The sequence below is a fragment of the Ornithodoros turicata genome, chromosome 9 (genome assembly GCF_037126465.1).
Source record: "Ornithodoros turicata isolate Travis chromosome 9, ASM3712646v1, whole genome shotgun sequence".
In the NCBI taxonomy this organism is placed as follows: domain Eukaryota; kingdom Metazoa; phylum Arthropoda; class Arachnida; order Ixodida; family Argasidae; genus Ornithodoros; species Ornithodoros turicata.
Genome location: NC_088209.1, coordinates 21,654,392 through 21,668,737, shown reverse-complemented (window position 1 = coordinate 21,668,737; position 14,346 = coordinate 21,654,392). Strand labels below are relative to the sequence as shown.

At 42.9% G+C, this 14,346-nt stretch overlaps 1 protein-coding gene across 1 annotated transcript; it reads right to left on the bottom strand.

The window, feature by feature from the left end:
• Nucleotides 1–878: 878 nt before the first annotated feature.
• On the bottom strand, nucleotides 879–13,367 carry LOC135368326 (parafibromin-like). The gene is made up of 15 exons (XM_064601522.1): nucleotides 13,216–13,367; nucleotides 12,637–12,742; nucleotides 12,388–12,426; nucleotides 11,118–11,199; nucleotides 10,346–10,401; nucleotides 10,182–10,267; nucleotides 8,694–8,904; nucleotides 8,460–8,558; nucleotides 6,591–6,666; nucleotides 5,582–5,755; nucleotides 4,878–4,965; nucleotides 3,488–3,625; nucleotides 2,043–2,134; nucleotides 1,172–1,313; nucleotides 879–977 (listed from the first exon to the last, which is right to left on the bottom strand). Exons 1-15 carry the CDS (start codon nucleotides 13,344–13,346, stop codon nucleotides 929–931), a joined length of 1,569 nt encoding a protein of 522 aa, XP_064457592.1. The 5' UTR covers nucleotides 13,347–13,367; the 3' UTR covers nucleotides 879–928.
• Between the last annotated feature and the right edge of the window lie 979 nt (nucleotides 13,368–14,346).

Here is a 14,346-nt window from a genome sequence, read left to right as displayed (position 1 = left end):
GGTGGAAGGTTATGATGCTGATGTCCAGTGAAGAGCTATGATGGGTTATGTTCCTTTTTTTTATTTTGTTTCACGTTAGCGTCGCGAAGCAACTATGAGTGGCGTAGAGATTTGGACAGGTGGAGGGAGGACAGCAGGAAAGAGTGGGAGGAGGGGGTTAGTATGCATCCTGGGCCGACTTCAGTATGATGGGTTATGATGCTTCTATCTTCAATGAAGAGCTGTGATGAGCTGTGCTGTCGATGTCCAATGAGTGACCACAGACATTCCCTACTATTCACCAGCTTGATAACAGTGACACCAGCAATGGAACAGGGCACTTTAGAGGAACAGTACAAGATAAATGTGTTAGGTATTCCCTCCACATACCTGCTGTAAAAAGAGGGGTCGCTGTGTGAATGTAACGCTCAGTTGATATTAGGAGTGTGTTGTGTGTCATTTATGTTTTGTCCGTGTTCTAGGCTCCTTGGAAGCCAGAATTATGTACTAAGCATCTCACACTGCCATTATCGTGAAACCTGTAAATTCTCGTTTGTGATAATGGATGTGTTATACGTTTCACACTGCAAATATGAACTCTTGATGCTGAGAAGGCAAAATATTAGGACTATATGGGCCAACATACGTCCAGTGTTAAATTTTGTCAGACACCATTCAAGAAAGCGAGTGAGCATGAAATCCTACATCAACAAACTTCAGTTACAGATTACCAAACGCAAAGAAAGTGGTGAACAAAGAAGCTCCTTAGGTCTTGAACAAAGCGTTTACATTACTTTTAGGTTACCCTGTGTGGTTAACACTGCACTTAGAATTCTAAACTAAATTAGGGACATTCCCTTGTCCATCAAATGCTAGTCATTGAGAACTGCACATCAACATAATCAAACACGACAACTTTAATACAGGTGTACTTTCTTACATACATATATTATGCATTTCGCACAGAATCATGCATCCAAGATCTTTTGAACTCCACCCTGTATGGGAGAGAAGAAAAGAAAGGTAAGAAAGGCAGGTTACACACATGGGTTACACATGAAGGGCTCAGGGTTTTTGGAACATATTTTATAAGTCCATGTTAGCAGTTACTGGGGGCTTACTCAGTATAATTGCAAAATCACCAAGAGCACGTTTATACTGATTGTACATAAAGTGATGTGGTGGTACAAACCTGTCGAGAACTTCCCAAAAATTGAGAAGGTTTGCTCTATCCAGGTGGCGCTTCTGCCTGCTGAGTTGGATGACGTGCACTGCCCATTTTGCCACATTGCTGTCCAATGTGATCTCATCCCACTTCAAGTGAAATGCCTTGACTAAATGTAAGAAGGCACATTTTCAGGACCATCAACTGCAGCATGCGCATACTGAAATTCCAGCCCTAACTCAATTGTCCCACAAATTGACAAGAGTGCTACGCATTCAAATAGGCTTGAATAGAGTACCTAATTATCGTTAAATAGTATGTCAAATAATGCTCAATAGGCTGTGATTAATGTAAATGTAGGCTACGTCAAAGAAAACAATGCAGTCAAGCAACCGATCATTTTAAAAAAATCACTTAACTTAAACTTAGGACGCATGAACAACACCACACACAAAATCACATTAAAAAATCACTGCATGGGTACTCTTGTGGACCAGAGATGAAAAACAAAAAGGTAATAAAATGTGTGATCCCTGATAATGGTAGATTGTTCTCCTTGAGAAGCTACGTAGTTAAAAACAAAAGCACTACTGATATGTTCGGTATATGCAAAAGGAAAGCGAGGAGAAAGAGGAAAATAGTCGTGTTGATGCTTCTCCGCAAGCATTTTGGTCCGTAAAATCGAGGATTCGGACTTCAATCTGTCCGGAAAAACAGTCGCGAAATGTATTAATCCTAGGGAGAAGGTCACCCAAGAGTCTGAAATATTGAATGAGTCCGAATAATCAGTCGGCTAGTGTATATGCATTCATCGAGATAATCAGACACACGGACATCATGCTCCAATTCTTTTGCCCAGTCGTCACCACCACCACCGTGAGAAGGTTTCTCTACTCACCTCTGGAAAAGATTTCAATGGGGTTCCCTCCCCACGGCCACCCCTTAAACTGCCAGGCCGGCCCTTGAACGAAAACGGCGACCACTCGTTCCCTGAAAAAGAAAATAAATAAATAAATAAATAAGAACCCCTTTAAAGCAACATACCCCTCCCAAGCCATACCTAAAATATGCTATCAGATGCTTCCTTACAGTGCTGAGATTAACTGCGTAAAATATTTGAACTCAATTTGTAGCCGATGCTTTACACTTGAATTCAATAGCCAGCACTTTTGCTGCAGTTGTTGGTAGTGCTTTTACAGCACTTCCCGTTTTCTTCTTTTTTTTTTGTTCATCGAAGCCACCGACCTGAGACGAAGCTTGCATTTTGTCCCTGCAGTTCTTAACAGGCTTCAGTCATCTTTATCTATGTCACATACCTATGTGCCATATTGAAAGGTGCTGCGGCTCTAGCTTACGTCACCACAAAACCCAAACAGAAAATTTCTAGCCCCCCTGTCACACGAGCAGTCCAATGATCACTAAAACCAATGACCAATTGAACATGTGCCCGAGAGTCCAGCCTGGCCGGGTGAAGCATTCTTCTTGCAGGCCTGGGCCGGGCGCGAGTTTGACTCTCTGGTCCCGGGTTGGACCCGGTCCAGTGCATTGCCGGTCTTAGATCGGGCTCGTGTGTGCATTACCCCACTGTTAATTAGCTACGGTCAACTTTTACAGCCTGCTACACTGGGCTGGGCTCGGCCGGGTAGCACAGAAATTTCTCGGGGTTGGGGTCGGGCCAAGAAGGCTATAAATTCTTGTGGACGTTTTTCATAGATTGACAGGTCAGTGGCCTTCCAGAAGGCATGAATCACTGTCGCCACTTTCGTTAAAGCTGCATGGGGAAGGGCACTATCCCACAATGTTCCAACGTTAGTGCAATGTATGCCCACACATTGTTCCAATATAATGTGGCCAGCAGTGTTCCGACATTTGAGCAACATTCGCCCCTATGCTGTTCCTACGCCTGTTCTAAGGTCTAGGAAGGTCAGTCTACTCTTGAATGTGGACGTGCCCCAGTTCCGCATTGTTCGTGCATTTTGCATGGCGGTGCTGTTCCAGGGACACTGCCGGCCCTTTCGTTATAACTGGCGCGTGGGAAAAATACCAGGAAAATAGAGTAATGAGATAAGCAGCATCAGTGGATAAGCCGCAGAGCGCCCTTGAGAAGAAAAAAAATCGCGCATAAGCTGCAGCTAATACGTGCGAAGTTACGCTATGCACTTGCTGGTACTATGTGAATGTTCCATGGCCAAAGGTTTCAATGATCAGCGAAAACTACCAATGTGACAGGGGTACGACATTGAACTGGATGTTGCCGTCCAGTCAGAAAAATACAGAAAAAAAAAAAGGGAGAGAGAGATATAATTCCTATGCTTGTGAAAATAGCTTATATGAAACACTCACCAGTCCTCATTAGCCAAATTCGTAGGGTTGTCAATCACCCTGTAAGACACAGTGGTTCCCCCGTTGCGGCGACGCTGGATCAGTACAGCGTTTTCCCGTTTACATCCTTGGCTCTTCTTCTCATCTGTACTGACAAACCTGCAAGTACATGGGTCCACCATATATAAGTCTCGTGAAGCGTCAGGTGAAGCCCACTTTTGGGAGGTGTTGTTCGTATTCGGCGAATACTCGAATATCCGGAAACCCAAGTATTGGGTACTCGATTCGCGAATCGAATACTTTGAGTGCTTGATATTCGATTCGAATTTGAGAACTCGAATGTCTGCACACCCCTAAAAATAAGGCATTCAGTGAAATTCTGTGCCAAATGAAGGATTGCGCGATTAATTCCGAATTCCGTGAAATTTTGCGGAATTGCGGAAAACCGAGGGCCTTAAGCTACAGCCCTGCACCATCCACGGATGGAAGCGGATATCCACAAGATACTTGCAGATTCGGATGAAAATTTAGAACTTTCTGCGGTGTGCAGACCGGATGCGGATGGCGCGAGGTCGCATGCAGATACGAAGGCAGCGGATCGGTAGCGGATCGGATGCAGATATACCGCGCGAGTCCTTCCGCGTCAGCATGGAGGCATCCGAAATTATACCAACATATGCTTCCGGCGGTCTTTACGCGTCCTTCGAAACGTGCGGATTTTGCAGATCGGATGCGGTGGTGCGTTTTGGTCAGCGGATCGGATGCGGATGTAAACTGTTGTGCATGCTGCGGATGCAGATCGGATGCGGATAACGTGTGCGCGGATGCGGGTCGGATGCAGCTGCCAAAAATCTCATCCGCGCAGGGCTCTACCTTAAGCATCACTGTCTTACGATACAGGGGGTTAGTGCTGACGTGTTATTGATGTCATGCTTGTTGAAGACGCCAAAGATTACCATATTTTCTCGAATGTAATGACTTCCCTCAACATCGGACAACCCAATTTTTGAAGAAAAAAAAGTCTGTGTGCGAATCTAACGGCCCTCTTCCAGTTCGCTCGGGCGATCGCGTTAGTGTGTCACATGATCGCGGGCGACTTGGCCTCCTTCCCTTTTGCATGAACGAGAGTATCCTCGTTTGTTGTCATACCGACAAGGAAGTTGCTATGACAAACCCGAAGACGGCGTTATATTCCCGGTTAAGTGGGGGGGGGTCCCTTAGAATTGAAGAAAATAGAGTAATTTGTCGTGCCGCATGGAACGGTGCTGAATGACTCCGGATTCATTGTCAGGATGCCACGTTAAAGCACAATTGTGACTAAGATGAGTTTGCATCAAATGGCTCTGAAACATGCAGTTGGCTTCATAGAGAGCCTGCTGTAGTTGTAGAGATTGTTGAGCCAGTTCCATACCTGAGGTCCTGAAGGATGTCTTTGGCATTGTACATTGTGATGAGTGATGTCGTAGCTGCTGGAATGATGATGATCGGCGTCCTGGACACTGCTCAAGAGATGACACAACGTGAGATGAAAACGTTAAAGAATTAAATTCAATGCGAATACGCGGCCCTCAAGCTGATGCAAGCTGATGTCTTCTCGTGCTTCTACCCATCTGTGAGATAACTACCAAAACAGAGTGTGTACTGTGCCGTGCATACGTGAACAGCCCCACCGCAAGTTGGTCCATAATCAAATTTCCACGAACTTCGTGGTTAGTATATAAATAAGGCTTGACTTTTTAGGGTTAAACCCGTATCCGCCTGATATTTACCCCCCGAACGAAATCTGTAAAATTCGGGTTTAACCCGAATCTACCCGAAAACATCCGGGTCGCGTGGCACACTCATAAGCGTGCATTAAAATAAAGTTTGATAACATTGCGAAACATTAGTTCCACGTTAAGACAAATTTTTATTTAAAAAAAAAAAAAAAAATCACCCGAATTCCTGACGTCAGAATATGCCGTAATGGGGTTTAACCCGAATACACCCGAATTTTCAAATGAAAAATATCACCCGATATTTACCCCCCGAATTTGGCCAAAAATAAAACCCGAAAAAGTCAGGCCCTATATATAAACGTTCTCCTGTAAGGACTACGAAGTATGTCATGCTCACCTCGCTTGGGCACGGGCCTGGGCACCTGAGATGTGGTGGTTGGTTGGTTCGCTACTGCAACCGCAGGCGTAGAGGGAGTTGCTGGAGGACGCTTGGGCTGAGTGCCCTCTGTCACAGACTTCAGGTTCATGCCGTGATACGTGCCCATAGTGTCGATTTTGAATCCCTCGGTTTCTGAAATGCACATTATTGTACTTTAAGCTACGTCACTGGGCTCACATAGTTGCCAATTAGGGCTGTGCAAATATTCAGGCACTGCATTGCATTTTGTATTTTTAAATACTGTTTAAATAGTTGGGGGTGGGGGAGGGGTGTTCGTTCTCGAAGTACACAGCTGTGGGAGGGTGATGGGAAACCTAATGTTTAACCTGATGCTTTGGGGGGTGGGGGTGGGGGTGAGGGGTGTTGGGCGACCACTGGCATGGATCCGCCACTGACCACTACCACACATGCATGTTGTATATTCGTAGATATGCTGTATATATACAGGGTGTATTTTTTTAGGCGATACAGATTTTTCATAAAAAAACAATCAGGGGTGTAGACATTCTGTTTTCACTTTTATCATCTCTGAGACGGGTCTCCGAAGATGCGCAATGAACAAAATAAAGCAAAAAAATTGTGTTCCTTTACGAATTTTTTGCAGACGATCTACCGAACGGATTTCTGTTCTGAAAATGGCTACCATATCGGGTCACCGAAAGGAACAGATGTTCTCCTTGGGACAACCTCGTAGCTTTTATAATTAAAAAGTTAATTAACGATTTTTAGGTAATTAGTGATTTCACGGTTGGGCAACATACGGCGAAGAACGTCTGCCGGCACAGAGACGATAGAAGTGGAAACAGCATGTCTATAGCCCTTATAGATTTTCGATGAAAAATCTGTATCGCCTAAAAAAAGACACGCTGTATATATGTACGGTTCAGTCATATAACTATTCGCTTTGGTTACTATGGCAACACTTAGGCGACTATTTGCACAGTCCTAGTGGAAATATTTGCTGCACCTTCTTTGCCACGGAAACGTTCCTGATCGTATCTGTTATACACCGCTGGTTGCGGTACGGCACGGACGGGAGTTGCCTGAAAGAGATACATGTCATTGGTTATCAAAATCGCAAATGTGCAAATGCAAGGCATAATATGTTTTACAGCCCGTGAAATAACATCTGAAATGAAAACAAGAGTTGTAACAACTGTCATGTCAACGCAAAAGTGAAGTACAGCTGCCGAACGATTCTTCGAACTGCTAGGAGCCACAAAATAAGTCCAAATTATCGAGCAGTTTGAATTTTATTTACTTATTTATTTATAAATACTGTTGGCCCTTGACTAGCCGTAACAGGAGAGATACAATTCACACGGCAAGTATTAAGTACAGTAACTACCCCAAAGTCAAAACTAAACCTGCAGTTCCTACATGCGCCAAAAAACACTCACCCATGCAATATAGAAAAAGAGAAACAACAACAGAAGAACAAACAAAAAAGCAAGAAAAACAAATAAAAGAAAAACGAGCCATGAAGCTGATGAATGGACGTTTACATAAAGCCATCTAATGCCCTAATAAAAGCTGGTACATTCCGTAGATGTGCTACTACATTGCTACATGTGCTACTAATTTGTAGTCAATGACAAAAATCTACTTTGTTTCTAATGCCGACAACATTTAAAGTGCTTGGAGAAAACAGCCTGTGCATTCTTCCTTCACTGCACAAACATCGTACAATGCATTGCCGCAAATTTCTGCCACTGTTGCACTCTAATTGTACGCATTCAATAGCGTACTGACGGCTGCAAGTACCGCCGCTGTTGTTGAGGGGAGCATATCGACGTCCGCATAGCTACCGTCGTTGCCCCAGCCAGCGTGAAATATTGCACATGGAAATACATTGGCCTTATGGGCCGCCCGATGAAGCCACTAGTTTTGTCGGAATATTTGGAAAGTTCGAATTTTTTTAGTCCAAAATATCGGTCGGCCACTGAATATTGTTTCAATGGCTGTAACTGCAAAAAGAAATTTGGCTCAAACCCAAGGCAATGAAACGACTATTTGAACTCACAATTGTTGCTTGACATCAAGGTTCTGTGGCAATATGACTACATTGGTTGTACAAGACAGGATTGTTGATATGTAAAAAAAAAAATAAAAAAGAGAAAGGCAAGAAAAAGCTTTCCCAAAACTATTCAAATATTCAAAACATTCCAGTTCAATCCAACATCTAGATCGAACGTGCCACTACTCAATTGAATATTTATTTATTTATTCGGAATACTACTGGCCCCTTCTTGGAGGCCCAAGTAGGAGTGGAACAAAACAAGAGCATCGGCCACAAAACAAAACACTACAAATGAACCTGAATACGGGACATAAAATCAGCAACAGATTACAGACGACGTAACACTGTGTGGAAGGCTGTTCCAATCGGTTATTGTCCTCGGGAAAAAAGAAAATTTAAAAGAATCAATTCTACTACTAAACGGTGTGATATATGAAGCTTGCAAGCATTGCATGTAACACGCTGAGCAGGAAATGAAATGTACTCGTCTTTGTTAACATTTTTCAAAACTTTTTCAAAACATATTCAAAACTTTGCAATTTATACACCTCTCGTTTCACTGTATACAGAGTGTTTGCTCTAACGTGTCCAGAAATTTTATTTAAAGCGAGCGATAAAAGAGAAACGAGCGCTACTTTTCAGCTACTTGACTAAGAAACGGGTGCTACTAGTGAGGTAGTACCTGTTTCTTACTCAAGTAGCAGAAGTACCACTTGCTTTTCTTTTATCGCTCACCGTAAACCCGTAAATATAATTTCTGGACACATTAGAGCAAACATCCTGTATATAACTTAATAACGTGCTTGACAGACTTACCCTTGGGGCTTGAGTCGGTTCCGGTTGTTGCTGCTTTGTACCGCCTTCTTCCCGTACTTTGATTGATTGAAGGATGGGGAATATGGACTTTGCGAAGTTCTACAATAGGAGCGCATTTTCAAATGAGCTTTGCAAAGAGAAGGTAGTTTAGTTCAGTTACACATTCAGCAATAAATTACACACATTCAGTTATACATGTTTACGTTTACGTATGCAAATCAAGGTGCCCCCTACCTTGCCGGTGCTCTGGAGAACTGTAGCTCTCGTGCGCCATTGTCGTTCCCGACTTAAGATATCACGTGTGACATCCACGTCATATTCCAAGATACCCTGCATGTCCTGCAGTCCCAGGTCATCATCCCCCTTAATGGTGGCTCGCTTCTTGGCCAGACGCTTTGCTTTAATTGCGGCAATTTTCTCCACGGACATGGCTTCTGAGAGAGACCTGGAAACACAAAGAACGTAGACTGGTAGATGTGGAGCTAGTTTCAAAGATGCAGGTAAGTACTGAAACACAATCGATTGATTAGGACATGGTTCCGAGTTGTCACTCAGTTTTGGAACAAAAACTCGAGGATCTTTCAAGGACCTTTTCGGTCTCAGTCATGCATTTTGCCCGGGATGTAAAACACTGATAGAAGTCTAAAACCAGCTGAGCAGACACGAACATAGAGGAGAAAAACATGCCACACACACACAAATTTTCTCCCATGTGTCCGTGCCTGTCCAGATGATTTGGAACTTCTGTAAGTAGTGTACCAACAGATCCAACACCACACCCTTCTATGTAAAACACGCTTTACGACCAGAGCTGCAATACTGCACAAAAATATTTATAGGTATAAATATATTTTAGTAGTAGTATACAGAAATATTTATTTATAGCTATGCCATCTGCACAATAGCGATCCCTTCACAAACGTGACTGAGGACACCTGAATGTTAAAGGAGCACAGAAAGCCGTCTAAAAGGTTTTCTGTTTCTGACACATTATGAAAGGATGTGACTTCATTTGATGATGAATACAAAAAAATTTCTGTACGCAATATTTTTCGCATGAAAAATGAGGGGGGGGGGGGGGGGGGGTAGAGGACGAAAATGTCACTGGAGATGTCATTACGGTTCCAAGGGCGACCACACTCCAATCGTGGTTGACGTTTCCCGCCTTTTTTCATTTCATTTCTCTCCTATTTCTCTTTGTAGAGCAGACGACCGTTTTTCCATACCAGTCAGCGGGCTGTACCGTAGTGGCGTCAAAGATACATGGGTGGCTAGTTACGGGCATTGCCACCGTGGAGATTTTTATATGCGTTACTTATGCATCTGTCAAACGAATCACTTCACATGGTGCATTTTAATAGGCATTCATAACCGCTTGGCTTAAAAAAAAGTAGTGACTAAAGTGCTTTTTGTGCTTCTTTAAAAATCATGCATAGAAAAGATGGCTGGTGAGAACAACAAAGAACGCCTTTCATTTCTTGTACTTCTGACTTTGGCTACTGATTGCTACTGCAACGAGAGCAAACCCCCTGTGGTTTCCAAACTACAGTTCTGGCTCCGGATAAGCAGAATTTGCACTGCAGATCCGCGAGAATAAGAAAACCATGCAAAATTAAGGGTTTTTCAAGGACCGCGAAAAATTCCAGGGTTTTCCCGACCTTTTAAAGCAATATTTTCGAATTTCAAGGTGTTCAAATGTTTCAAAGGCGAGTGGAAACCTACCTAATTTGTTCAGTGACAACAGGGGCTTCTTTTGGGGCGTCCAAGCGTGCCGAGAACTGCTCCTTCGCTCTCTGCACTTGTGTGCCCTAGAAAGCGTACAGAGAACACAAGGCCTAAGTTCGCTGCCAGCAGCGAGGCCCCCAGAAGGACATGGCAGAACTCACTTCCAATCGTGGCTTCTTGGTGATTTCATTTTGAGGCTCGTCGGCTGTTCTCTTGACTGTAAAGTGTGAACATGCATATACAGTCAACCCTCGATTTATTAATCTTCGATTTATGAATTCCCTCGTTTTATGAACACTAGCACGAGGAACCAAACTTTTTACATGCATTTTCCCCTCGTTTTATGAACTTCGATATTCGAATAATGAATGGAATTTCTGGGAACCAATTAGGAGTTGCCCAGCGTTTTTGCCCTCAATTTATGAACGGATCGTTCCGAGGCCAACAAAAACCTTCAAAGGGATCATTCGTGGTCTTATAAATGGCGCCTGAAGAGACAAAACGTTTTCTAGGTATTGCACCCTCGGTTCTTAACCCCTCGAAATCTGAACAACAAACGGATTTCTGCAGAAGCGTTCCTGACCTCAACTGACACAGCGGAAGGCATGGTCCAAAGCAAAATTAAACTATTTAGTATTGCATAATAAACAGAGTGTGAATGCGCTAACATCTGTGTTTTGTGAGACTGATACAGCAGAAGGCATGGTCCAAAGCAAAATTACAGAATATATTACATTATAAACACAATATCAACTCGGAAATACTGTTCCATTTGCTCGATAGTACTCACTTAACGGAATTTTCTATTTATGAATCCCTCGATTTATGAACGATTTTTCGGGGAACCGAGGGTTTCATAAATCGAGGGTTGACTGTATTGTGATTTGCTCCATAAACCAGGACGACGACATTCTGCACGGTTGCCCTACGTACCTTGAGTGGGAATTTCGATTGGGGCACTCTTGTCGATATTTGCAGATGCCGCCGTCTCCCCATTGAGGTATGCCAGAATATCCTGAGTTAGAGCAAAGGAATATCTTTTGAAGGCAGTACTGTTACTGTGTGTGGCACGTAAGACACCTAACGAAGGCTAAAAGATTTAACGGAATGTAAAAGTATAGGCCACGTATGGTGAGCGGACCTGCAAAAGTTACTAACTACGATAACCCGATTACCGTAATTATTTACATTCTCCACAATTAATTACCTCCATGTTACTTTCAATATTAGATAGTTGTAACTGTAATTTTGTTGTGTCTGCAAGTAATCCGTAATGTATTCACAGTTATTTAGGAATTATTTTGCATACATTTCATATGTGATTTGAGATTCAAGTACATTTTAAAGTTTTTTGCGTAGGTTAGAAAGGCCCCTTACCACTGTTTTACTTTGGCATTTTTTAAGGCGTTCACCAAATTTCCATGATGCTTTGCAGCCTCAGTGCAGGCATGTCCCTCTGTTTTTGCTAAGCATTAATTTCTAGACACCGTACTACACTATAGTTTCATTTATCCTTCAAATAAATATTCCCATATCTGTACAGTGTTCTTCAGGGATCAAGGTGCTACATCAAAATTATTTATTGAAATTAATGTAATTTGGTGCGACATCAGTTAGTTTTCAGAGTAACTAATTACAATACAGATACGACAGTTGAAAGCATCTAATTAATAAATGAAATGAGACTTCCATGCGGTAGGCTGCACTTCTTCAGGAGTCCCTACTACACAAAGGTCTCGTTTTATTTATGAAATAGATGCTCCCAACAGCCTTAATTTTGTTTTCATTTCAAGTCTCTCTTCAGCAACTTGGCAGTGATCTTCATACCTCCTGCATAATTATAATAAGTTACAATTATGACTTTGTAATTGTAACACTAAATTAATTACTTTGATAAGCATGAAGTTGTAAATTATAATTTAACTGCTTCTGAACAGTAGTTTTTACATGTTTGATAGTGAGTGGCAGTTGTTACGTTCTTTTATTGTGTTTGGGGGGCCGTTCGAACCCACAAGCCGTATGGGAGGTGAAGTTAATTTTGAAGCATTAGTGCATCAAAAGCTTCGTGTATACAAATAAAGGAAAGCGCACAATAGAATGACACATGCTTGCTAACTTGACTCCACCTCCGAATGCCCCTGGCTGCATACAACATAACCCAAAACAAATTGAGGTTAGTAATTATACGTAAAGTTAAACTGACCTTTCTGTCAGGACGACGTACCACAGGGATGTTTTCTGCCTAAAAAAGCATTTCAAGAGTTTCCAATTGTTTCAACGTTTGTCACAACTCTGTCACTAAATATTCTAGCAATCTGATGCAGTATATGCCTTCATGCTTTGGGCAAAAGTACGCAAAGTGAATCGATTAAAATTTACGAAGACACAAACAACACTGGGACAAGTAGGGACGGTTACCACGCTACTTTTACGAAATCTACCTAGTACTTACAGCCGCTTGCCGGACGTAAACTGGGTGAGACAGATGAACATTTTTTAGAAGAAACAACAAACACTGAAGCGTGTAGTAATCCCTCGGGGTGCCGTCCTTTCCAGATCTAAACATGGTGCAACAGAATCACACGGTAAGAATTTTCAGACAACGAAAGAAACACCGGGGATGTTGACAAATGTCACTCATCACAGGTGAATGCAGCAGCAACAAACACGCGCTCCTTCAGGCAACACAGAGTGATTTTTGCGTTGGCGCATTAGGTTCTCCTGGAACTATCAAAATTAAACCAGCGATTGTCACTCTGAGCAAAGTATACGCCGTAACCACAACAAACTGAGTTCCGCAATACGCCTTCGCAAAAAGACTGAGGAATTACAACATGAACCGCCCCTTTCGTAGCTGCCCGTCGTAGCTCCACGAGTGCTAAAACCATTAAAACATTTAATGCAACTAGGACGGGTACTCAACATCTTGCTGGCAAGCGCATGCGATACCATCACATACACCAACAAGCGCGTAAGCCTACGGTACAGATGTTCTTCGTGCGTCTTTTCCCTTGTGCGAACTGGTACTTACCCCCATATGAAGTAGTTTGTTTTCACTGTCTTTGGCCACGAGTATTCATCAAAAATAATCTGGTCGTTTTTCTCTAAAATATCCTTTTTGTTGACATTGAACTGCCGTAGCAAGCTTAATGGATCCGCCATTTTGGAAACATGCTCCCATGCTGCAACATCCCAACATCCGCTTCCGTGGATATCGTAGTTTCGGTTTCGGTAACAACAACGCTCCAAATAAAAATAGATTGTGTGTCTTACGATAAAAATGTTATTGACAAAATACATTTCAATCTGAAAAATAGAGCATTTTTTAAGAGTTTTAGATCGATACAATGTTTGGTAACTTTGCATATATCCGCATCAGCATCACATCACCATCCATCAATTCCGCATGTCGCAATTTTTGAATCGGCGTTGGGGCGTTGCTCCAGTTGCCTGCCACATACCTTGATTATTGTAGCTCATGCTTCATGTATTGAACGATCCAGCACGTCTGCCGACAGCCGTCCGGGACATGACGGAAGTAGTGAACGATAAACACTCTTTTTCACGTATAATTTATTACCGCGAACTCCGGAAGCTGCGTTCCGCTAACGTCAGCCTTCACGCACATCGATGAGTCATTCGTCACTCTTTCGTTTCGTTTCGCCACCGAGAAAGGAGCGTTTCGTCAGCCAGAAGTGATTCTATTGCATGCATATAGCTTATCAAGTACAACTAACAGGTGATGAGCCTTGTGACATAACCGGTTATAATGAGTGCTGCTCCATCCCAACCTAGACGACGGTCAACAGATCACCGTCCCAGACCGTCATCGATATGCGTGGATACCTTCAAGAGCCAGAAGCTGCGGTATGCTGAATGCCTGAAACGTCACTTCGTTGATGTGAATGACACTCTGCTCAAAGAACGTGAAAAACTCGAAGGTCCTTCGTCTAAGAAACGTCACGTCTCTTCTTCTAGTACGGATGGAAGGAGTATTGATTTTCTTGAAGTGGATAACGTGGCATCGGATGTGCCGCGGCCAGCTGTGACGAACGAGGAACTGTCGATTGCGAAGAGGACCAGGCAGAGGACGTGCTCGAAATGTTCAAAATATTTTACCTCTGTCGCCGACTGGCTGAAGCATGCCCGTTTACACAGTGCT